Raw genomic sequence first — 26761 nt, 5'->3', positions numbered from 1 at the left:
ACGAGGAATTATTTAAAGGCATCAAACAATACTGGTATCATACCTCCAGAGAGCTCCTCAAAGCCCCAAAGCAGCAAAACCAAAGACAGAAACTCCATTTCAAATTGTAGTGATGTCTCGACAGATGCACACTCCAAAGTACAAAAACATGTTTGCACATGTGCACTCAGTCGGTTTTTTGTTTGTTTTTTCCCCCCGGAACAAACCAAAGATTGTCTGGCAAAACATCCACATTTATTTGTATATTACTAACAGAACATAACATGAGGACAACGGATGATTCACCATTTAATGCAATCCTAAACTGCCCCCTGTTTCACATTTAAAGACCTGAACAAATGGTATTACACAGAAATGAATATTACTAATATAATATAAACTTAAAAATCCACATGTTAGGTTATCAAAACAAAGAATGTAGATATGCAAAAAGTACTGGTAGTTTGTGACTGTGGCAGTGGACATTACAAATTGTGGCCTTTTTTTATTATTAACTATAATCTACAGCCTCAGTATCTTAAGATAGTTTGAATTGAGCCTCATTATATTTGTGCAAAACCATAAAGTTAAATCAACTTTTTCAACTGAATTAAAATGGTTTATTCTGTGAAACAATTTCAACAACTTTGATACAGTGTGTAAGCCACAAAAAAGAGCCATTCAATGGAATGCACTTTGGACTTTTAACCACTAGATGGCAGAGCTTCAACACAACCCAGTATAAGACAGTATGAGACAATCTCTGATCACATCGTCTATCCATGATGACCGCAGTGGAAATAATGATACACACAAACCAAAATGTAGGTTTAAGAAATCTGCTTGAGCAGCAAACTGTTTTATATGATGGGATGTTTGTGTGTGTGTGTGTGACTAAACAATATCAAATAAATAAATGAGTCCTTTATTATTCCTTCTCTGCATTTAACCCATCCTCGACTAGAAACCTTCCAAGGATTAGGAGCAGTGGGCAGCACGACCTTGCTCAGAGGTACTCCAGCCCTTTTTTTTGATGTGGTGGGGGACTCAAACAGGCAACCTTCCGGTTACAATAGATCTATTTGATAATAATTATCTAATAGATCTATTAAATAATATATATATATGTAGTAATACTAATGTAATATTACATTTACATTATTCATCTTTGCACAAAAAGTCGAAGTGATTTTTAAGTGATTCTGTAATTATATGGATTTGGTTGTATTCATTGCATTAGTGTTCAGGTTAGCCTGAAAAATATTATTAATAAGTATAAGTTAAGTACTGTATATAAGTATATAAGTTCATGTATCATTTGTTTATGTCAAGTTATGCTAAAGTGACACTAAAGTTAAATATTATCCTATTAAAAAAAAGACATGTCCCTGGAGATATTTTCAATAAAAACTTCATTTTATTGTCCACATCTAATCTCCACATACATGATCATATTCAATAGAGTCAATCAATACACAAGATAATTACGCCGTGGCCATTGAGCAGCCTGTGCTGATTCAGCACGCGCTGGCCGAAGATTTAACTGGAGTGTCGTTTAGTGGTGGAGCGTAGAAGATGCATCTGAAATCCCCCCACAGGGAGTCCAAAGTCTTCTCAAGTGTTGGCAACTATTGACTGCAGGCATTTATATTTCATTGAGTCGTTTAAAGGCTGAATAATTCATACGCGAGTAATTAATACTGTCTGCTCAATACGAGAGCTCCTCCATCACTTCCAGCCGTGATGGATATCAGAGTTAAACACTTATCCGCACAAATATTGTGATTTGTTACTTTAAAAAAAGATGAAGATGCCACAGAATTTATTACAGTAGGCTCGCTGCACTGCACTCATCCAGTCATTCTTCTAAAAGTAACTCTGGGCTCACGAACAAAACCAGCGACGCCTTTTCCACACACAGTCTCTCTGACTGTAGTTTAATTGCCGAGACTGTCTGGGCTTAACTATAGCACAACTTTTTTACAGAAGAGAAAATAACAATGGTAATTTCTGCTGTTAACGCGGCGGTGAGGAGCTGAGAATGCTAATGAGTGTCTTATAGACTGACAGCGTGAACTCATGAATGGACAGGAGTAAAAATTGCCTGTGACTGACTAGTGATTTACGAAGATCTCCCTGACATCTCCGTCTTCTCCTGCCGCCTTTGGCAGCATCACATAGATGGGGAGTCGGTGTCTGCTCCAATTAGATTAGTCGCCACAGTGAAGGATCGAAAATAACATAAAGTCTGACGCTTGCTTCGCGCTATAGATTCTTACCGTACGGCATCTCTTGGGCTGCGAGGGCGAAGAAGCGGCCCTGACCTCAGTCTTTCACCAGGGACATGGTGTCATTAGCGGAAGGTTTATGTTTTGCTGCAATAAAATCTTCCTCTGTCCGTTTAAATCAGAGCGATTGTACAGCTCAAACTTGGGCTACGTCAGAAAACACACTCGTACCATTAACACATAAGATGTCTGTGATGAAATGTGTGTGACAGTGCACATATGTCTATGTTGTGGTCTTGGACGTAGCTAGCTTGTAGTATGCTGCCGGGTTATTGTCAAGCAATACTATCAGCTCTGACTGAGGAAGTGTTTGTGTGTTTAGATGTAGGCACACGGGCGAGCAGGGGAAAGAAGCCCTCAGAAGTTGAAGTCCATTTTTTTTACAACATCACTTTGAAGTATATGACATTTATTGTACTTTAGTGTCAAAAGTATTTTTCTGACATAAATAGAAGCAGTAAAAGTATTTAAAATATGAAGAGTTAGGATTGGTAGCTCGGTGGTAGGGTGAGCTGTCTTTCAATTGGAAGGTTGTGGGTTCAATTCCGGGCTCTGCTAGTGTACATGTGTCCTTAAGCAAGATGCTTAATCCCATGTTGAAGTGGGTGAATGGCAAAACTGTAGTGTAAAGCAGTTCATCGAGAACAATCACTGATTGTGGGCATTAATAAATACATTTTATTACCTAAACTAATACAATAAACATTGTATATTATAATCAAATGTAAGTTTAGAGTTGATGAACATGTGGGCTTCTTCTTCTTCTAACTTATTAAATGATTTTCAGTGTCATACAAGGTTTGCAAAAACCGATAAACTACAAGTTTTCCAATTTTCCACAGAGACGCTGAATGTCACAGCCAGAACTCACCGCATCTGCGCCGTCTGTAACCTTAGCAGCTAAACTTTCACCCAGAATGACCCAGCATGATCTATACTTGTCACACTCTCAATGCGTTTTGGCAGCAGCTCTCGGCTGCTCCGACACTTTGCTGTCTGTGGACTGAATAATCCCTGTGGAGTGGATTACGCATCGCTTTTTTAAAATGTATATCCTATCCACACAGTGATTAGAATGAAAAGTGCATAATTAAAAAACAAAAATCCTTTGTGACATAGAAACACTCAGTCGTCTAGTTTTTGTTGGGTTTCTTATGAACACCATTGTCCCTCGGTGCCAGTTTTGGATAATCAACCCACTGCCAGCCTGGTGAAGAAGAGCTACTGACACAGCACGTTACAAAACCTGAAGGCTGAACGAGCAGCGTTACACACCGGATTCTTCTCGCTTTTATTCGTGTGGAGAGTAAACACAGCATCGCAAAGGAGGTGATTATTTTACGAGAGATCCTATGGAGACAGAAAAATAAAAAGACAGTCTCACTGTGATGTCACCTGCTGGAAAACAGAAATAATGAAGGGATGGTGTCACTGTCCACTGACTGTTATACTGTAAAAAAGCAACAAGCAGGACTCAACAAGAAACCGAGGCTGAGCGTGAATGTAGACTGGCTCTGTCTGCAAAACAAACCACTAAAGATCATTAATAAGTGTGTTACGGCTTTGTACATAAACCCAAGTGTAAAAGTGACAGGTTTTATTATGGATTTTTGCTGGAGGTTGCCTGGCAACCTCACAGCGGTGACAACGCTAGCCAGCCTATGAGTTTTCACCCTGCTTTTGTGCTAACGCTGCGCTTGATTATGGATTAATAACAATAACAGCTTGAGTTTAACATCTTATAAATGTTTTAATACTCAAAAAGAATGCAAACTTGCATTACTGAGCGCCGCTCACTGCACAATATAGCTGTAAAAGATAAACACTGAATCACACACACACACACACACACAGCCGTCTTCTCGGGATAAAGTCATTGACATTAATGTGACATTTGAAAGTGTTTCGCTTCGTTAATTATCAGAGTCGTTTCTTTAATTTGAAAGCCTAATGTTTCGCATCCATTCCCCCCGCATGCCTACACCCTTGCCGAGCCAAACTCCCTGACATTTTCAGAAATTGGCTTGATATTTTCCTGACGACAAAGAGAGGTAGTGTTTGGATTTACAGGCTTAACAACACAAGTCACAGCCCAGACTCTTGGAGGCCTTTCAGCTGTAATCCTGCCAGCAAAGAAACAACATTTCAACAAACAAAACAAAAAAACCATCGTAGTTACACTCAGTGTTGCAGTCCCACTCAAGTGTTCACTTCCAGGACTTGTGACTCCACTATAACACGGGTTACACATACAGTTAAAGCAGATTTGCCTTTTAAAATGTCAGATGATGTAGCTTTACATGACAATTCAATATTATTTCTTCCCTTTAACAGATATATGATGTCCACAATCCCTTTCCTGTGAATGAGGAGAAATAAAAAGTCTCGATATTTATGTAAATCTTTGTTCTAAAATGCAAGAAAATGAAGCCATACAGTGTTTCCTGTCTCGTGTGGATTAAGCTGGGGAACAATTGGCCGTATAAGAAGGAGAAGAAGAGGAAGGAGGTGAAAGGAGGGGAGAGGAAAGCAGGCAAGCATGGGTTTGAATCCCACTCTGAACAAAGATAAATGTAAGGTAGATGTACTGATGACATTCAGTAATCTTATATATACGTGGGAAAACAAGTACAAGTAAAAATATAAAAGTAACAGTGAAGCTGATTTATGTATTTTAGTTCTAAATGCAAGAAAATGAAGCCATACAGTATTTCCTGTCTCAGGTATGGATTTCAAACTTATCAAACTAGGTAAAGCTAAGTGGGACAGTGACCCAGTAATGCCTTTTCTAATTAGTCCATGGCTTTAGATCATTTTGCAAATTCATTATTTATGGGTGCACACATTTGCCTTAAACGTTTGTATTTAAAATGTACGACGTGAGACAAACGACACTGAATTACTAAAAATAATCAAGTGCTGTGGTTTCGCAATATATCTCTCCTTGCTCTTGCCAATGGCGACCCAGAAAATAAAGTGCTGTTCTGAGTCCTAAAAAAAAACGGAGAGCGCTCAGATCTACTCCTGGCCCTGTGAGCCGTGATGCAGCTGAGCTGACAGGCGCTGGCGGCTCAGGGATGTTCAGCCACCGTTAATGAAAAGTGGAGCTTCCATCGCTCCTGGTCAGAAAGTGCCTATAAAACTCACTTTTTTTTCTGCTGAATGTCAAAAATTAGTTCGCAAAAAAACCTGCGACGCCAACGAGGTGGAAATCGGTCGAGTGACATTTTTCCATTATAATGAATCAATTTGAACTTTGCATCGTCCGGGTGATAATATAGCGGCTTTCCTGCCACTGGACTGATGGAGTCTTCATCGCCTGTGCCAGATATATGTAGATCATCTGTCCCAGAGCAGAAATATATGGACTCTGTGACATTAGAGATATAAAAAAATGCAATCTGGGGAGTCAATAAAGTGGAGGGTTATATGAAGACCGGACTGAAATACGACAGTGCGCCACACCTTTCGACCCTGACCTCTTGCGGTTGTGAAATAACTTGCTGACCCTGTTCTGACCTTTGAGGTCAATGCGCTTCAGCTCCGCGAGGCTCCGAGATAAATGAGCCGGCGCAACAGTCTGATGAGTATTGTTCGACGAAATCCATCACTTTTATGTGCGAGCCTGTAGACGTTAATATGACCACGGGAAAAAACACACACACAAACGCACAAACTTGGCTTAGGAGGTGGAACAAAATGCCAAAGCTACGGTTGATTTCTGAGCAAGAATTCCACTCATACATTAGCTCCGTGGAATGACGTGAATCTCAGTTATGGCTTACAAGTTACAAGCAGCGCTGTGACTTTTTATAGCCGTTCAGAAAAGGGAAAAGTCCGGACTGAAACCTAGAAGCACACCAGACATTCTGACATAATAACAACAGAGGTGCAGCAGAGGGCGCTGTAAGCACAGTGTGGCCTTTGCGGTTATCAAAAAACACAGTCATGTATGTACGATCATCGACACGCCGGGGCAGATATCGATATTTTAGTCAATCAAGCCAAAGAAGTGTTATAAGCGACGTTAAGAGATGCCCCATTCACATTCACTACATAGACTCCATGCACTTTGTTCTCTATGTTGTGAGTAAAAAGAGAAATCCAGCATTTTTTACTTTTCACGGAAGACTTTTTGTGATAGTGGACCATAACTGTATCATAAATATAAATGACGGTAAACGGTAAACAGCACACAGTGTATTTGCCAAAACACTCCCACATCGTGTTCCATGTTCTGTCACTCATGGCAACATTTACCAAGTTCAATCAAATCAAAAGTAAAGTATCCAGTGAACCTGAAGAACTCCGCCCTGCTCTGATAAGAGTGAATGTCACAAGATGCAATGGTTCACGGGACAATCTGAGTGTGCAACAGATGCTTGTTTGTGATAAAAATTTAATCCATATTACACCAGACACAGACAAATTCCACACACACACACACACACACACACACACACACACACACACACACACACACACACACACACACACACACACTTCACGACCTCCAGCTTGTATCTGCTGTCATTGTTGTCCCTGTAACAGAACAAGCCTGATTGCCTTATCAGCCACACACAGGGCTGGAATCAAGCTCACAACTGCGAGCAGAGACGGACGTCTAACCTCACTGCACAACACTGGAACATTAATTACACTCCAGCACCTCAATGCCTTTCCACGGAAATGATTTTTGGGACTGATTCCTCTTCCCTGCACTCGTAGTGGCTCCTCCACAGGGCAGCTCTTGTCGAGAAGCTCTCTTACTGTTGGTACCGTGTTACAGATGCGATGCGTGACTGTAGTATCCATGCAACTGAAATAGATTTTGATGTGATGATAGTGCTGAATACACACGTCCAGAAAAAGAACTGGACATGAGCACTCAAAGAGACTGGGATACATCTAAATTGTAAGTTCTGGAAAGTGGCGTTTTTTAAATTTTAATTTTCTATTAGTAGCAGATACTGTACGTGATATACATTAAAGTTTGTTAACGTCACAAGGCGTGAAAACATCAGTGCCATTTTTTATTTATTTAATTTATTTATAAATAAATTATTAAATAACTAAAGAAAAGGAAAATTGGAAAATGTGCAGTTTATCACCGAATGTTTTTGCAAACCTTGTATGGCCCTGAAAATCATTTAATAAGTTCAATATCTTTTTTTATTTCTTATTTCACTGCTTATTTTTATTTTTTGTTTTTGCTTGTTCTATTCCTACTCACCCTGGCCTCCTTTTATTGCTGTAACGCGTGCTGTAAGTGAATTAGCCTGGTATAAGGATCAATACAGTCAAATCGGTCAATCGATCAGTCTGTCTGTCCATCAGCTACCATGTACTGTACCAACGTAGCACCATATGGCAGCAAAAGATTCAGCAGAGTTTTATTGTTAGTTCTCACACACATAAAACAAGTCACTGGTGCATTTTATTTCCAAAGCATCAGCATCAGTTAAGTTGGGAGGAAATGTGCAAGTATCATTTTGTTCAACTCTGCAGTAACTCTGTCTTCTCTCATTAATGTCCACTTTAGGGAGTAAATATTTTACACTCAAATGGATTTGTGAAGTCAGAGAGTTATTAACTTTTTCTAATTCACATGAACACTCATTGCCCAAGTTGCCTCTCAGGAGAACATTTGAATAAACATTTCATCAAACGTTAATAAAACACTGTGCATCCTGACACCTCATGCTGCGGGAAACAACGCCATATGATCATTTGTTCTCATAAAGAGGTACTCCTTCATTTGTGCTCTACAAATCTTCCCGCTTCAACGGCGAAGCTTCTAAATGTACGCACTAATGTGACATTTACCATGAGAAATGCTTTTTACACGACAAACAACAGGAATGAAAGCAGAGTCGTTTGCCGAGCCGGCCTCACGTGTGTGGAGTATGTTGTGCATTCATGGGCGAGAGTGATTTAAACGTTTGGCGGCGAAGGACATCAGGGGTGTGAGTATCAGAGTCAAGAGTTCTGATTGTGCGGCAACGACCAGGTGTTAGGACTTTGCTTCAAACGGGCTAGAAGTGAATGTAGCGCTGCAGCGTGACACTGTGGAAAAGGTCAAAGGCCACAGGCTGTGGACACAACCCACTGACATTTACACTGTGTCAAACCATCGCTCTTTATACTTCACCCCTGACATAGGCACATGGACGTGACCAGAAACTGCATTCAGAGGTTTGATGATTATTTCACTCCACAATAACTTCACTCAATTACATCAAACAACAAAGAAATAGGAATTACAATTGCATGTATGTATCGGTTTAATGTGTTTCCACAAGTTCTTGAAGATTTGCTCTGGCAAAACACAAAGATCTCTCATGCAGTTTTATTCTGAAAAGTCCTTAGAATTTAAAGGCATTTCCTGCTAACTTTTGCTTTGCGACCATTAGCAATACACTAAAAACAAAAAGGAAGACGAAAGTTTGGGACACGTTTGAAGAGATAGTGAGTTTACTAAAGATAAATGCAGTTTAACGTAACCCATCCTTGAAAAGACACCTATTTATCTTTAGATACATTTATAGTTTATTGTTTTTGTTCTTCTGTATTTTTATATTTGCTCTTAGTTAAATCTTATCTAGTGATAAGTGAGTCGTCTGTGCACGGTTGGTTGACCTGCTTGATTTAAAAAATGACAATATAAACATTTCTGAACTCAATCCTGTCTCCTCCTTCCTTATTATTGTACGTATAATGTTATAATGTATGCATCTGCCTCGCATAGGGCTGCATTTACGCTCCATGACATATGGACGAAACACTATAAAACTACTGTTTCTGTGTTAAGTTAAGATTTTTTGATCAATTTTGGGTTAGGGTTCATGTTTGAAATGTCCTTGATTAAGAAAAACGCCCTTGTTACAACTCCTCACCAACAAACGGACAACTGACCTATCAAATAATAGTCATTAATCCATAAAAAGTACAAGGATTAAATGGCATCTGTATCATTTGTAAATGTAACCTGCACATGTTATGAAGACATCCGGTCATACGTCCTCCCTCCTTCCACAAGTGTAACCTCCTTGACCTCACAGGTTCTGAGCAGTCAGTGATTATTGATTCACAGTCTTCTGATCCGAGGGCCAAGATAAATATCCACTGTCAAAAATAACGACCCTGCAACCTGTCAATGCCAGAGCGGTCAGTTCTCATGGTTTAAGGAAAAAAGGAGGAGAAACAAAAAAACAAGAAGGAAAAGGCACATGGACTCAGATTTTGCCGTCTCCGAGACGGAATTGGGGAAATAAGCACAGCTGAAGATCTAACAGGTGTAGTTCTATATTCAGTGACCTACTGTACTTGACAAGAGGTAAAAGAAACGAGTGAATTCAGAGAGAATGATCTTTTAAAGTAGGGATGAATGGAACACCTCTAAAGAGACCACACTGAGCCTTAAATGTCTCAGCAAGGTCTGAGCGTGTGAAGAAAGTTTGAAAGAGGTCCAGTTTCTTCTAAAAATAGTAACCATATAGATCTTGTAACCCTCAACCCACAGATCTTTTTCCTCTGCTGCCACTGAGGGATCACTTCCTCCTGCAAGACCGAGAGATGTGACATAAAGTCTGCAGAGATTGAGACTGAGAGGCGGACGAGGACTTGTGAACGGAAGGCTGAAGAAAGCTATTTGGAGTTTTGACTGTCGACGTGGCTTCGTCAGCATTTTGGAACTGGATGGTTTCATGCGAGAGCAAAGGAGGACTGAAGTTTTAAAGGTAAGGACCTTAAGCCTTGAATTCACACACATCTGAATAGGAAGAGAAAAAAAACAAACAAATCAAAAATAGCTGTTAGTCCATGTGAGCTGTAACACTAATAAATATGTCATTAATGATGGGCAGCATTTTCCCACAGTGACGGAGACATTTATTTTTGCTTCTTAATGCTCTTGCTATTCTACTTAGAAGGCTGTCATTTCATCCACTTTGAACATTGCATGGTTATTATTTTTGTTGTTTTATTTAAAGAAATGTAGCCATGATTTCTTACTGTATATTTATTTCATGCATGGACAAGAAAATAAGGCATAATAAAAACTTTGCATTGTTTCAAGTCACCACGTCACGATAATTGGTGAGTGAGACAGTTTGTTCTTGTAATTTGGGTCAACTTAGCCTTTAAATTGTAGACTAATGACAAAACAAAGAGTGTATGTGCTGTACGCAGTCATTTGAATAAATGAGAATCAGAATAGAGGAAGAAGAAAAACACGAAGAAGAAGAGGAGGGGAAGGGAATTATTATTTTTTGACCATGAACAAAAACAAGTTTCTTATCATATGCAAAGTAAATATTAAGAACTATAATCTACGGTAGTTGATGCATCTGTTGCAAAACAAACAAACAAACACATAAATAAACAACGATCGAACACAGCAGCTCAAATGATATGTCACGAGGAAAATGCGCAAACTGCGTGTGATGGGGGGGGGGAGGAGGCGCGTCATTGCGAAAACAAGTGAATGAGAGCAACAAAGAGGATGACGATGATGATGATGATGAGGAGGAGGAGCAGCAGCAGCAGAGGCATGGACAGTTAACGCTCATGCGTTTATGGATGAAGTCGCAGAACAAATGCGCACGTCGTGAACGTGCGCGGTGTCGCGGGGATCTCTCTCTCTCTCTCCCTCTCTCTCCTGTTGATTGTGGCTGCTGAGCGCGTGGAGGAGCACACACACACACACACACACACACACAGAATCAGCTCGTCAGTGGAGAGAGCGTCAAACTAGAAGAGAAGCTGGTCTCAGGCAGGATTCGCACTGGATGTCATTTCTCCCGGGTTTCGCTTATAGAAAAGGACGCGTCAGTGTTTTCACTTGTATCTTTGTTCTCAGTGTTGACTAAAGACCTCAGAGGAATAATAATAACAACAACGACAATAATAATAATAATAATAATAATAATAATAATATAGTCTTTTATTTTTTTAAATCCTGGGCTTTTTTCCGCAGCTTTTTTTTGCGTCTCTCCTTTGTCACAGCAGAGTAGGTCGTGATTTATTTATTTGTTTGTATGTAACATCACGGGATTCATGGTGGGAGCGTTTCCTTTCATCAATGTGCATTGATGTAGCAGAAAACGTGGAGGAGATAAGGTGGGTGAACATACGGAGTGGGCTGACGTACACAGACACAGGCTGGTGTTCTCTTTGTGTGTGTGTGTGTGTGTGTGTGTGCGCGCGTGTGTTTGGAGAGCATCAGTAGTTGATGTTTTCATTGATATTCATAAACACCAGCCTTCTCATGCTCCATTGTCCTCGCCACACAGTAGAGCCATCGCTTCCACGCCACACGTTGCAGTTGTGTTATGAAAGGAACAAAAGAAAGATCTATAACCCCAATGCATATTTCTCTCCCCACACGCAGAACCCTTATCTCAGCACCTGGAACCATTGATAAGGATTTCATTGAGGACGTTCAGCAATTAAAGGGATTTCGATTTCATCCAAATCGGGATTTACACATCCAAACTGGGATCTATGAGCGGAAAAGTGGCGAAGCCTAAAGAAGACAAGGATGCTTCCAAGGGTAAGATGAGAACCTTTGTCTCAATGCCTCAGACTGCTTTAACCCCTCCAGAATAACAGGTTTTAACGCGGCCGTGCGAACCATTCATTCCCTGCATGGTGCTCAATTCAACTCACCCTCTGAGCTCTGGCTGAAAACAACAGCCGCCAGTGGATGGTGAGACATTCCCAGCACGGTGCATGTGGACACTGCTGTTTGAAATGGAAGCACTCGCTACCGTAGGCCTTTATGCTGCACGTTGCTTTGGTTTTAGATCACACGCGTTGCAGACCTGTAGCTATGTAATGGCACAGATTACGCACACAATGAAAGCCTGAATATCATGTATTTACATGGCAATGTAAAGATTATTAGGCTGCGGTGATTTTGACGTGTCGCTGGCATCATGGTGAAAATGTCTCTTTGTGTTTCTCGCTCTCATCTCAGCACAATGTGCGACTCTAACGCGCGGAGCCTCTGTGGACAAGGAGCGTGAGCTTAATGTGACCTTACGGCGTAGAAATCGGGCCCCTTGCCTCTCGGTGAAAAAGGGGGAAGTAAACGGCCGAGCCATTGCCATGGAGACAGAGCGGAGGCAGGGTTGCCAGAGAAACCTGGCGGGCGGCACTATAGTAAATGTATGGCCACTCCATCACCAGGGGTGTGCACGACACTTTACGCACCGGCACACACGTGACTGCACCTTTGTCTTTGTGCTCAGGTTTAGAGGAACCAAAAAAATAATATACATATATATTGATATATATATATAAATAAAGCACGTGGTGGCTGATACATATATAAACCTCGTTCTTTTGTCTTTGTCCTTCATTGGACTCACGACTCTCTGTTGCCCAGAGATGTGTTTTATGGCCATTGTGTACAAACACGACTCCCACGCTCGTAATATAATAACAACGTGGCTGCCTGCCCACTGCAGCCGTCCCGTTTTATTCACAATACAGCTGCATCTCTCCGTGTTGTCGGGTTACAGTTCTGTTTAAAGGTTCTCGCGACGGATCGATACATCTAATTGGGTTATTTTGGCAGTGATGACGTGGCCTATTGATGTCAGCAACTATAAGTGGCACTCACACTAATAATGGCACTGTATTAAAGAACTGACGGATATATGTATAGATGACATTTCATGTCATGCCATTTTAACCCTTAGGTTACTATTATGAAAAGAGAGAAGTACATTTGAGAGCTTTAAAAGCAGCAGCGTTACAATGACCAAAACCTATGTACTGTAATAATGATGTCGCACAGAGAATGGACAAGTTTGTTAAAGTCTACCTGTCCTGGGACTGAATCCTCTCTCTCCGTGTCTCTACATCCAGTAACTATATATATATATATACATATATATACATATATATGAATAAATAAATAAATACATACATATGTCAGAAAAGAAGAAACCAGCAATTTCCAGTGAAGCCGTGAAGCTAAAACAACACACTGCAGACTATGAATAGAGGCACCGGCGCGGCATTTTCTTTACAATAGATGCTTTGAAGGATTGATTTGTAGATTAACCTCCACGCCAACTTTCCCTCTAATCTCCCGGTGGAAATCAATGGCATGTGTGAATGCCTGACTCATTTAAGCTCTCAGGCAGCAGCAGCAGCAGCAGCATCTCCAAAACTCTCAAATACTCCAAAAAAACATCTTCACCTTAACAAAGAACACACAGCAAAGCTTGTTCAAGACAAAAACAAACCAAACATCCAAACAAACAAACAAACAAACAACGATCTATCACTCACACTAGATTTAAGTGAGTAAAAAAAACAACACCCTTGTCTGAGAGCTCTGTAGTGTTTGAGCCAAAATGTTATAAACACCAATTGATTGGCAAAAGTAAAGCAACGCACCCACAATGCAGTTCGGCGGCATCTCCATTAAAAGTGAATGAGAAGCACTTCAGGCGACAACTCCAGCACATATGTGTGGATCCAGCGGAAGAGTTTCACGTGGCGATAGTCGCCCTCCCTCGGAGACGTGAATGGCACAAGTGCAGAGAATTGCCAGGGAAATGTGAGGACGGACTAAAGCTGCCAACGCTGGCAACAACCACCTGTCACACAAATTATTTCAGGGAAACAGTCCATTAAATCCAGAAGCTGCTGCCATCACGCAGCTATTATTTCCTCGGCTGGCCCATACAGACTCCGAGGACTGCCCTGCTTTTGATTCTCCCCAGTTTCCTTTCATCTACCACTCTGAAAACACTGAGAGTCAAAGCTTTTGATTCGACATAATCCATAACTGCAGTTAATCTTGGAAATTAAATTACAGGATTTCACTAAAAAAAGAAAAGAAAAAACGACAAAAAAAGTTGACAAACAAATTGGAAGGACAGTAAAAGAACTCATCTTTCCACTTATATATATTATATTGAATATATAGGTTCTCAAAGTGTAGATCAGTGACACAATCCACGACAGGGTGTTTTGAGACAGCCGTCAGTTTATAGAAAATCCATCATTCTTCCTGCAGCAGAGTATGTAAAAAGCAGAAGGGAGAGAGACCGTCATGGTGGTGTTTAAGGAGGAGGTGTGTATTAGAGCGTCAGTATCAACACTCGTGAATCACGTTGTGTTAGTTTCTTCCTGTCCTTGTGAACCTGAGATGTGTCAAAGTGTGACACACACACACACACACACACACTCACACCCACAGGTTCATGCAAAGCAGCTATCCTTTTAAGGACCGTTCATCTGGACAGGCTGAACAGAGCATTATCCCTGACCTTAACCATGACCGGTTCATGCCTAACCGTAACCGTGTCGTATCCAACAATTCCAATCTTAGCTCAAGACTAAACCAGTTCCATAGAAGTGATGTTCGGCCTCATTCGGGTCAGGCTTTGGGTCTCCATGAGGACTACATGTGCCGACCAGGTCAAGGTCACGTACACTTTTCATGTGAGCAGCTAGATTAACATAATCATTTATGTATTCATTTACGTTTTCATTTTTAAGAAAGCCGTTTAGTTTTAATAACCACAATCTGCACCTCCATCACTTCTATCACTCTCCTCAGGCTTCAACTTGAGCGTCAGGCAGCGGATTCATGCTGGGCCTTAAATTGCAGGTCCAATCCAAACGGAGCGGACTGAATAAGTCGCGCATATTTACAGGGCGATTAAGTCGGCGCGAAATCCGTGCAGCCACAGAATCGATAGCTATCCCGAGAGGAGATGGAAGCCGCTTCATTGATCACAATGCAGGCAGCGTTGTCCTCTTCGACGCCGACACCTGCTCTAATCTCATCTGCATGACCACAAGCTGTCTACGGAGGCATGAAGATCTCTCCACTGAATGGCTGGCTCGCCGAGGAGCCTCTTCAAAAGTGCACTGTTAAGCCGCGTTTGTCTCCTCTCAGTGAAAGTTCGCGTGATAAGCATGTGCTCCAGGCCTTGTTTTGATGTGACCAGCTGTCTACGTGCACATGTTGGGCATGCATTGGTCACGGCAGAGTGTCAGGTTTCGCACGCATTCACACGGGTGTGCGGAAGTTCGGCTGTGAAAGAAGGACATTTTCATGTGAGTCCAAATAAAACCATCGTTCACCCAGCAATTGCAGGATTTTCTGAATCCTTTTCTTTTCTCTAAGATTCCTATTCACATATTAGTTCAGACATATTTCCAAAGGGAATGTACAATCTGAGCTGACTTTTTCAGACCTGTAGTAACCTGTACCAATCGTGACTTTACTTAGAATGAATTAAGAATTATTTTGGCTACAATATTTCCACACATTTTTGGCACATGCAAACACTGGGGTTTTTTGAGGACATGCTCAGCGGCATGAAAGAATCTGGAATGTCAGGGTGCTGGAGTCGTTTCGGTGAGATGTTTTCCTGGTACTGACGCAGATCAAGCTGCACTGCCCGGAGGAAACTGGCTAGCCTCGCATCAGAGATCTGCCACTCTCCATCGCTGACTTAGACACTGATTGCTGTTTGTTAATGTTAGAGACTGTCTCTGTGTCAGTTCCTCTGTCACATTGGGTTTCTGACATGGGGTGTCCTGGAATTGACTTCTCCTTTCACTGCTTTCTCTGGGATTTTGTACTGTTTGTTTCTCTGAGAAGAAAGTTGTGTTCTTTTAAGTATGCCAGCCACACAGTGTTGGAGGTGGGCTGTGCCAAAGTGTTTAAGTGGGTTATTATTAATCGATTAGTGGTGAATTACATCTGCGACATCTCCGGGAAAACACATTTTTCATCCCGTTCATTTCTTTCAACTTAGAAGGGGAATCACGTTCACTCTTACATCATCACTGTCACAAACGCTCTGCCCCTAAAATCTCTAAATACCTGGATGTTCTGTTGCATTAGTCAGTTTGCAGCTTTTAATCCAGAGCTGTGTGTCTTCTGAGGTGAAAAGCTTTGCGCGCTGTCCCCGCAGTTATAACTCGTCTGTCTGCTGTTGTCTGAAAGGCCACAGGACGAGTGGTTTTTAAAATCATCTTCTTTGTTTCTCTGTAATTCTCTCAGTCATCTCTTACGTCTTCTTCCCCTTCATGTGATAGGACTTCTCTAGACATTGGTTTGGCCATTTTGTTTGGCCTAAAGTTACGTGAAAGAACCAAGAGAGTTCAGTAAGAGGTTACTGAACTCAAACATAACCTCAACCAGGCCAAATGTTTGTGTATTTGTGACGTAGTGGCTGTGGGGGACAAGTTGGATAGAGGTTAACAACTTTAAAGACTGAAATGGACAATATTGGCTCCACATAAACATGTAACACCTCTTATTATGGCCTGTTTCACACAAAGTTGTCTCTAGAAAGTTTATCTTCACGTGAATGATGTTGATTCACAAAATCCCAAGACAGATTGGTTTAATGAACGCCTTTTTCCGCCTTTAGTCTTGTGTGATCAGGTCATGTGACAGAATCTGAAAACACGGCAGGAGCTTCGCCACTGAAGACACTGCTACACCTAGAGTGGACGTCTGGTCTGATTAACGAACTACAAGAACAGGAATCTATCAAACTGAACCGACATTGATTCAGGAAAATCAGTAGACATATACACAGTGGTCTCACACTTGTTATCACACAGCTAATGTTAAGTATTTCATTTCTCATCAAGACTCATGAATAAACAGGTGTGGGATTATCTTCTACAACCTGTGGATCCTGAGTGCTGTAATTTTACTTTCAGAAATGCTCTCCATGCTACAGTTAATCCCATCTGAAGATAATCCACCATAATTGTAATTGTGTGTCAGACTGCCCTAATAAGAATGAATGTGGTTTCTCCAAAGAGCAGGAACAATGAAATAGAGAGTGAGTGGGATGGCCTTTTCCCCTTTTTGTTCACTGCACATTTAAATCTATGTCATATGAAACATTAGAGATCCGCTTTATATAATCTATGGACCATTTTCTATATATGTAAATGCCTATAGAAGCCAAGTCGAGGTTAGCAGTATTCCTGTCAATGCACATCTTTATAGGACAAGGAAGTGGAGGACAGAGACGACATCGGCATAAAAACAATTCTTAATTATGTCTTTATCTGGTTTTCGTTCTACTGCTGCTCTGAAGACGGCACACTTTCATTTTATAGTTTCTTTTTTTATATATTCACCGTACAGTATGCAGGAGTTGACAAATGGCAAACAGAAACCATCACGCACACCTCTGCCAGGTATGTGACATTCCAGCTCCAGTGCTAATAAGCTCTGTGCAGATCAAATGCTTTTAGCCCATCTGAGATGACGGAACGAGCTCATCTGCTCAACAGAGCATGTGGCAGCGCTGACTCATTTGTCTGTAAGCCTTCACACAACCCCGCGCTCACATTCACATTCACACTGGGTACAGTGGGCCTCAGCAGTTCTGCTGGAGCGAAATACCTCTGACGTCTTTCTTCATTTGTCCAAATATGTATGTGTTGCACGCGTGCTTCTAAATGTATCCTTGAGGGACGGACAGACAAAGAAAAAAGCCATTTGAATATTCAACCGGATTATTCGCCAAATATTTATATATTCTAAACTTCAGTGCGTGAGAGCTTGTGAGGCGAATGCAGAGTTTACAGCAAAGGGGAGGCAGCTAACGAGATGCATTCAAGGACCCTGGTAAATTACTTTATCCATGGCATATTGAGCTTAGATGATTAGCTTCAAGACGTGTTCAAAAGATGTCTTACAGTTCTTCACATCTGCAAACAAACATGCAGTTGACTAACTAGATGTTTTGATAATTACAAAGCGTCACATTAACTGATTGAGTTCATGTCCATCCCGACTTAGCTTCTGCAAAAGTTAAACCGGAACTCAAGTATCAATGGACAATGATGTTCAATCTTAGTGCTTTTTCACACCCCAGTTTTCAATGAATAACTGAATAAACAGACACACAACAAATCATGTATGACGCAGTGGAGAGCTATTGTAGGTTTTGAGGACGGCACTAGGGGTTCACAGAAGCAATTACAGTATTTCAAGGTTGCTGCTGAAGCTACGGCTTGCTGCAGTTAGCTATGTCAACTATTGTGGGTTAATGATGGAGGAGATGAGTCAAGGCCTCAAAGTCATGTGATGTTCAAAGGTTTTATGGTTTTTTATGTTTTAAATTGTGCCCAGGATTAATAGTTGCTGTGGACAAACTAATTAAAGTGGGTGAAAATTATGAAGGGGATTAAAGGGAGGTAAGAACGGGAGGCGGTGTGGTCATAAACAAGAGCTGCAGGCTGGAATGGTACATGTATCAAGCTATTTTTGTGAGAGATGAGTTGATGGACTAGACTGAGTAAGATAAAGCCAGAATTTTATGTGACTGGCAAAAGCAGTGTAAAGCCTGATCCATCACTTGTTTGCTCTCTTAGATGCCTAATGTAGAAAAAAATACTCTAAAAATACTCTAAGACCCTGGATATTGCTATATTTAAATGCACAACACAACACAAATATTATTATACAGTAGAGCACCGGAAATCCCGTGACTCAGTCCCTTTGCACCCTTTGCAACAGGCAGCCTAAGATGCAGACCATATGAACAGGAGTGGTGCTGGATTCAACCTGTCAGAGTTCACTGCACACTTTAGGGTCAACTGATATACCTGCGGCCTGCGTTTTACGCGGTCGGAAGCAGGCAGAGAGGACATTATTCCGGACCTGCGGTATCCCGACTTCTCGATTGACCTCCATTCATCTTAATCCAGAGAGTCACTGAAAGTTTACAAGAGCCTGGAGCACCGAGAGCTAACCACAACATCCGTAGCTTGTGTTTGTTCCCATTGCAACCTGCTTCTTCTGCTCACTCTGAGTGCGCTTCATAGCAGCAATTCACCGCAAACCAATCAAATTAGGTTTTTTTCCCCCAGTAATATACGCTCTGTTTTATTGCTAGATTTACCTGTCTTGTTTATCTGAATGGTTTGGAGGATACAAATAAAAGGACCTGAAAACCTAACTTGTCCTCTAAATTGTCAATATTGTCAAGAGGAGAAAGAAAAGCACAACTAGTTAAGGGAAGGGATTCCTCATCAATGTAAAACTGTACGACAGTCTTAACAGACTTATTTGTGGTGACCCACTGAGCATTGCGACTGTTGTTAGCATTGTCAAACCTTTCTAAATAAACTTGCCATGTGTACGTTTTAATGCTAGATGGCTTCCTGTCGAGAACAACTGGTGGTAAAAAATAAAATCCAATCACATGATGAATGCAATGTCATCATAGTAACACTATGGTCAACAGGTATTGATATCATATAGCTTAGCCATGCACTAACTTTTGCAATCATCCACAGATTATTTAAATGAACCTTCATCTACCAATTATGTAGAATAACTTAAGTCTTGATAATGAAGAAATGGCAGCATTACAAAATAGCCTGATTGAGGTATGTAAAGCATGTGCACACAGGAAAATTGGGTTTCATAACCTTTGTCAGCAGCACTGGAAAGGAATTGGGCCTGTAACTGGAAAATCGCTAGTTCAATCCCACTGGTGTGCCCCTGAGCAAGCCATACAATACTGCTCCTGCGCCCGGCTTGTGTGTGTTCACTACTGGTGTGTAATAAGGACGGGTTAAATGCAGAGGACAAAGTCACTATCACTAATTGGTGTGTGTGTGTGTGTGCAAAAACGACTAATTCTGACTGGAAAGCAGTTTCGGTGAACACTTTGCAATGTCCCTAACTACCCATGAAATGTTGTCGCTCATGCATATGTAAGTGACATTAGTGTAACAGATGCTGGAAGTGGAGGGCAAGAGTGAAGTGGAGGAGTAAACAAATTCAGTTATTGCTCATTAATCAGGACATTGACTCACAACCTCGACCTTATCGATCTACGGGTCACTCACTCAAAATAGCAGTTCTATCGTAACAGAAATACAGACAGAGTGTTTTATGTGAAGAGGGAAGTGAAGCTATCACAGCCTCAATATTAATGAGGATTAAGTCTTAAATGAGCTTCGACGCTATCGGTGATATCTTCCGGGACAGTTGAAAGACAATTATTATACGACACCTAATTTAAAGCTATGCGTGCACATGTATTGTACAGATCCATGTCTTCGGGTCATGTTTAATGTCTGGAATGACCGGGGCACTTAGTAGAGGCTTCTCTTGAGCTGGAACATGAAAGATGATATATAGCAAAAAGCCATTAGCACCAAACCCCTTTAGAGAAAGCTCATTTGATTCAAGCTATGCGGAGAACAGAGAAAGACGTGGTTATACACACGTGCTGTAAAATATTAAACGGGCAGAAGATAAAACAAATCCAGACGTTTAAAATCAGCACATGAAACACCTAAAGTAGTAAAAGTCAAACTCTGGAATGAAATGTGGTTGTGTGCCCTTGCATGTTAATTTCAGTACTGTGCAGACAGCCGCTGCATGCCAACGATGAATCAAGTATGAAATGCAAGCAGCGGCTTCTGTCTTGAGGATGTGAGAAAGAACGGGGTAAGAAAAAAGACAGGTGAATGCTGAGGTGAATGCTAAATATAGCAGTGGTCCTTTACGAGCCCATGAAGCCAGTCTGGAGCAGTGAACATCTTGGCCCCGCCTGCCTCCTCCTAATTAGCATCTCATCATTTACATAATGAGATGCTGCCACGGCAACAAAGCCCCGATGAGCATAGGAGTCGTCAGTCATGGGGGGCTTGGATTCCAAACATGCACTCCCGATGAGCTGGAGCCGCAGCACTGTGAACGCTGTCACTCATGCGCTCACACAAACACACACTCTGGTTGGAGGTGTGCATAGTGTTCCTGTTCTATGTGGGTGTGCCGCAGAGAGAGGATCGGGAATATGTGGTGTGAACATTACACAGGGATATTTGTGGTTTGGTGTTTGCATGTCTCCGTGGTCATGAGCTCTTACAACTTTAGGTTTGGGACACACTGGCCCGACAGCCGGCCCGTGGCAAAGAACGACCACCAACCACGGCATTACCTCAAGTTATATCATCAACCTTAGGAGACAATAAACCAATAAACCAGGAGAAAAATGAAAACCAGTATAACTTTACGTGGATGAACTGTATTTGCATCTAATGGTGTGTTCCAAATTGAACGAGCAACTTACAGAAGAAGGTTGAGATATTATGCAAGCTCCTTGTTACGTGTCCTTATGGTGTCGAGCTGTGTGCTTGCGTTGTCATTTTCTTGCGCCTCCTCTCGTCTTTTGAGGGTTATTAGGACAGAAATGTCGGCCATCACCGCCAATAGATGACCGACATTTCAGCTGTAAAGCTGTTGGCTGGACTTCTGTCAATACCAACAACAGTAAACCAGGACACAGCATGTGGGCGGCATGTCCTGGGTGTAAAGTGTGCCACAGACTGCGACTTATAAAATGTTTTTATTTTATTTTATGTGGTTTATGTAGTTAATATTAACACTCAATATTTTTTTGGGGGGTGGGAGATTAACAGCAGCATACAAAAAAGAGCAACTCATGAAACAATTTAAAGACCGACCCCTGCAAGATGCAGAGAGGCAAGAGGTCATGTGATCATGTAGGCCCTCTCGTGTTCAAGTGACACTGAGTTAAGTGGAGATTTTGTGCATTTTTCATCCGTTTTTTGTAAAGTAATCAAAATACTCGATTATGTCAATACGACAATCTTTGGAAGAACAATCCCAATATAATCTTAGATGACATACCTTGGCTACCCCTAGTTGATATAGCAAACATGCGATGACAGCCCAGAAGAAACCTGAGACATGCTGCTTAAAAATGGAGATGATAAAACTGTGCTAAACATAGTGAAAAACAAGAATGCAAGGCAACGCAGGAGTGCAAGGAACTGCACATAGAAGTGTCAGCATTCATTTAGGCACAAACTGTAACATTAAAACTCATAAAACACATCTCCATCTTTGCACGGGCTACAGATCAACAAACCTTCAGTCGACTTTTAGTTTGTGTGATTCTGATTCAAATTTGCTTCCGATCTCACAAACTTTTCTTTTTGTTTCGTCAGATGTCATCAGAGATTTATTGTCGTGAGTGACCACATCATTTTCAGGCTAATTTCAAGAGACAAGTCTCTGCCTACACTGCAGCACAGAGGGAGGAAGAGAAAGACGTGGGGAGGGAAGCAAAGGACCACAGAGAGAGAGAGAGATGGCAGTCAGTGATCTGACTAACAATAATCTATAACCGCAGAAGTGGCCACCATAAAGGAGATGAATAGTGCTGTAGGCGACATGAAAAGGTTACACGCAATAATGACTAAAAGCTTCAGCTTTCCTTAAAGGTTACAGTGGAACATTTATGACATTGCTTCAGTTCCTCCGCCTTCTGTTGTTCCTTCTGTAATACATTCAATATTAAGTGCAGGCATTTCATTTCTCATTACAGTTTGAGCGTTTCCAACTCTTCAGCAAGTTTCATTTCACAGGAGCACCAGCTCTAAATAAAGTACTGTTAAAAATCTGTGTCGTGGTGAGAGGAAGCCACTGCTGTGTGTGTGTGTGCCATGACCCTGTTTGGTGTACTGTGCAGTCATGTGGTCAGTTCTCGTCTTACACAATAGAAGCTTTCTTTATGGCTCCTTTTTTGTTTTAATCTTGGTCACACTATTCATAGCACAAAGACATTTGTATCACGGTAACCTTTCGAACATGCTGTATGTGACCGTGATGGAAGAATACTGCAACCCTCCACCAGCAGAGTAGAATTGTCTGTCTGTGTTCATGTGTTTTCGGGCTGGTTTGCCAGCGTTATCTCAGGATCTCTGTATTTGGCTTCACTCTGTAGATCAGACTGGAAAAGCATCTTGCTTTTGTTCATAGTCCAGATTTTTCCACCCCCCCCTCCCCTTTTTTTTTTTGCTGTATTTGTGTATTGAGATAGGTCTTCTGTGTGCTAACCTTTGCATACATTAATATAACACATTTTGTGCAGTGTATGTATCATTTTGCTGGTTCCCACTTAATAAATTGGATCATTTTTATACAAATACATCGGAAATGTATTTTCAGACACGAGTTTATCCCCACAAAAAAAGCTGAGCCATTGTATAAATAGCGAGCCTAAACCTTCCACCAGCTGGAATGTTTGTGTATCCTCTCTTTCTTCACTTTCTCTTCACTGACCAGGAAGAACGGAGGAGGAGGAGGAGGAGGGACTCAGCACTGTCTGGTTTCCCTAAATTATTTGTGCGCCCCGGAATAATTTAGGAAACGTGAACATCTGTAGACACTTTCATCGACTCACACATCTTCACACAATTAGAGTAAAGTGGTTGTCGTTGTGGCAAAACACGGTGAAAACACGCACACTGCTGTAAATGGGCTAATTCATAAATTTATATTTTAAACTTCTATGCGGGTGCCTGCTTTTTTAAAGATGCCACCTAGTGACCCACTTCACATTCTAAATTGTGACAAGAGCACATGTGTGGATACTATAACTCTATGATGACTATTTTTTACTGCTGTTTCTTTATAAGTGAACAGCCATTCCCAGTATAGATATTATAAGATCTTATACATGCTTTTTAAAACATTTACATTTAGATCTTATGTGACAGGCTGAAAACAATTTGGCAAAAGTAGTTGGTGGCCCGAAAGGAATCTGTTCATCTGGGAATAATAACTATTCATATCAATAATCTAAACATTATTACGTCTGCTCGCAAACGGATACATTTACAGACGGTGTTAGTGGGTATTTTGGTGTTATATATGAACAGACTGTGTTGTTAACGCCGTGTGGAGGCAGTCCTCACACTTGCGTTAAAAATCGGCCATCACACCTGTTAAACAATGGTATTGCTCTCAGCTGTGAGATATGGGGAAGCGAAGGAGATTATTTTTGTCGTTGAGTTTCATTTATGGCCTATTTTCTTCGCTTTCTTGTTTTTATCTCTGGAGTGAACAGAAAATATAAATAACAAATCAGTCAGTGAATATGGCTGTAATACATTAGCAAAGTGACAAATATGAGCACAAAAACGGTGTAAAATGTTTCCCTTGTAAAATATACCCAGTTTTATTTTTCCTTCATTCATGAATTGTGAGGATTGTCCAGTAGGACACAGAGTAAGGACCAACACTGGGGATTCAGGGACAACTGAAGCAAGAGAGAGAGTGGGAGGGAGCGGGAGGGAGCGGGAGGGAGCGGGAGGGAGCGGGAGGGAGCGGGAGGGAGAGAGTATGTGTTTGTGTGGGTGGGTACTGCAAAGCTCTGGGACAGATGGCCGTTCAGTCTCTCCGCGAGTTGGTCAACTGGTCTCGTCTTTGGCTCTGGGTCTCCATCCTGTCTTGGCTGTAGCATCACAGCAGTACCCGCCCACAACACACACACACACACACACACACACACACACACATGCACAAACAAACACAAACACACACGGAGGTATCTTGAGTTCCCTTTCCCTGCAGGGTAACCAAGCTGCCTGCTCTGTGATAACCACTATCCCTGCTGCTGCTGAGTGACCTGACCTGTGCTGGAATCCCAACATATAGGAGGTTTTCATGAAACGTAAAGACATCACTTCAGCTTGTGCAATTTTGTCATTTTTAAAAGTAAATTATGGACTTAAATGCAATACTGCTTAGTGGTGAAACGGTACGTTACATATTTTCTTTGCGTTTCCATTAGGAATAGTGCCAATATAACCGGGACCAACCGTTGCATTTTGTGCTACCTTTCCCTTGAGGAACCAGATAATGAAGTTAAGCTTGAAGTAGAACAAAAAAAGCTGCTGGACGTCCGTCGTTATCTGTTGTGTTGTGTTCAGTTTTGTTGTCGTCGCACTGTGCGTATCTGGCTGTCCTCGTTTACTTCCTTCTCTGCTGTAAGTAGGTGGTGTACAGTTAAAGAGCATGTTGATGAAGCTTCATAAAGTTTGTTAGACTCACCTCACTGTGCTGCGTGTAAGAGGAAGACCCAGGAACTGTTCCTAATTGTGTAATTAGCCTTCACCTTAATAATGGAGCACTCATTACAGGCAGATTGCGAGCTCAAATTGAATTAAAGACTCAGTGTAAACTTGCCTCCCGTTCATTAAACGCTGGTGATTTACAACACACCGCGCAGAGACAGTGGAATAATGAAAACAGCCCGATGTGGATTTCTGCCGCGCTCACTCTCACTGAAACTCTCGCTGGAGTTTTCACTGTAAAACTGGAAACTCCAGCAGAGTGGCGATGCCGTACATTTGCATGTGCGTGCAGTTGTAAATGGGAGCGTGTGTGAGATGTCATTAGTGCAATTTTAACATTTTGCCTCACTTATCGTGTTGTTGACATCACATTCAGGAGAATACCAACAACACAGCAAAAGCCTTGAGTGGAACCTCTGCCACAACAACGGTGGCCTCCGTTTCAAATGCGAAATCCAAATCTGACCGAGACATAATTACCGAGCTGGTTTCTCACCCGCTTTTTTCCAAACCTATTTTGAGCTGAACTTATTAAAGCTATGCTGCCACTAATTAAGTTGTTTGTCTTCTCATAGCGGTCTCCGCCTGCCCACTGCCGCTCACTAATGAGTGCTTGTGTCACAGCACCCCGCTTGATGACTGAAGGGGGGGATGAAAGCAGAAAAATGGAAGAAAAATGACCCGATGATGGCAGATATTCTGTCAGGCGGCGCTGAGGCTGTTGCACGTGTGCCTGCATCACGCCAGCTGAAGCTTGTTAACGGGCAGTTGTGTGGGTGCGTGGAGGTTACAGACAGCACACGCATCTTTCAATTAAACAGCGCCGAGGTTTTAAGAGAAACGCTGTTTTGTCTTATTCATTACATTTGCACAAAGAGAAGTAGGAGAGTAAATTAATTAATTTCTCAAAATGATGTTTGGACTATTCAACACTCATGCCAGTGGAAAGTCTGTCGTTTTGCTTTTTCAAGAACAGTGACTGTGGCCAATTCATACACGTAAAACCTTGAGTCTTGAGTCTCTTAACTTCATCTGTCCTTAAACAGTTGACATCTGAAATCAAATTGACTGAATTGGAGATGACAACATCTACAGATTTTGAAGGTACAGAACATTTCACATGCACACAGAGGAACTGTTGCTGAAGTGAAAGTGTGAAAGAGTTTGAAGAGCGTTTGGATGAATAAAACCTTCAAAGGTCTGGCAGAACCTATAATTATTCTACTAGGCAAATTCTTAGGGGTTCTTGGGAGTGAGGCTGTAACATAAAATCCCAGCTTTTATTTTGAAGGATCAGGATTTGAACCAGTGTCGCAGACTTTGTAATATCAAACCCTCAGAGGCATGGTGATCCAGCATAAATCTAATGGCTTGCCCATCTGTCGTGACTGTGTTGGACTCTGTCACCTAATACACAACATGGAAGGGGCGCAGTCGGGTAATTTTAGTTTATTATGAAGACGTTACTAGAAACAAAGTGTGAGCGTGTCTACATTATATCTGATTAAGGGAACTCTCCGATCTCCCTTGTTTGCGCACGTTTTGTGTTGTGGTGATGAATATTTGCATGACGAATTGCA

The 26761-nt window shown here is 41.5% G+C and overlaps 2 protein-coding genes across 6 annotated transcripts in view; one reads left to right on the top strand and one right to left on the bottom strand.

Moving 5' to 3' along the window:
• Nucleotides 1-26761, bottom strand: part of f9a (coagulation factor IXa) — a 104586-nt gene that overhangs the window by 2923 nt on the left and 74902 nt on the right. Inside the window, exon 1 of one of the 3 annotated variants that reach the window (XM_044039930.1) lies at nt 13680-13907. The exons of 1 other annotated variant lie outside the window; for it this stretch is intronic. In XM_044039930.1, coding sequence (XP_043895865.1) covers nt 13680-13707 — 28 coding nt within the window. In that variant the 5' untranslated portion in view covers nt 13708-13907. Of the gene's footprint in view, nt 1-43; nt 136-13679; nt 13908-26761 lie in introns of those variants that run through there. One more of the 3 variants, XM_044039932.1, reaches the window with a different exon arrangement.
• fgf13a (fibroblast growth factor 13a) overlaps nt 9814-26761 on the top strand; it is a 76454-nt gene continuing 59506 nt past the window's right edge. For 2 of the 3 annotated variants that reach the window (XM_044039935.1, XM_044039933.1), the window contains exons 1-2: nt 10843-11387; nt 11659-11820. In XM_044039935.1, the coding sequence (XP_043895870.1) occupies nt 11772-11820 (49 nt within the window). In that variant the 5' untranslated portion in view covers nt 10843-11387; nt 11659-11771. Of the gene's footprint in view, nt 10007-10842; nt 11388-11658; nt 11821-26761 lie in introns of those variants that run through there. The other variant, XM_044039934.1, reaches the window with a different exon arrangement.

Source organism: Solea senegalensis, linkage group LG12 (assembly GCF_019176455.1).
Source record: "Solea senegalensis isolate Sse05_10M linkage group LG12, IFAPA_SoseM_1, whole genome shotgun sequence".
Classification (NCBI taxonomy): Eukaryota; Metazoa; Chordata; class Actinopteri; order Pleuronectiformes; family Soleidae; genus Solea; species Solea senegalensis.
The sequence above is the reverse complement of the archived record's forward strand: the minus strand, read 5'-3'. Positions and strand labels throughout refer to the sequence as shown.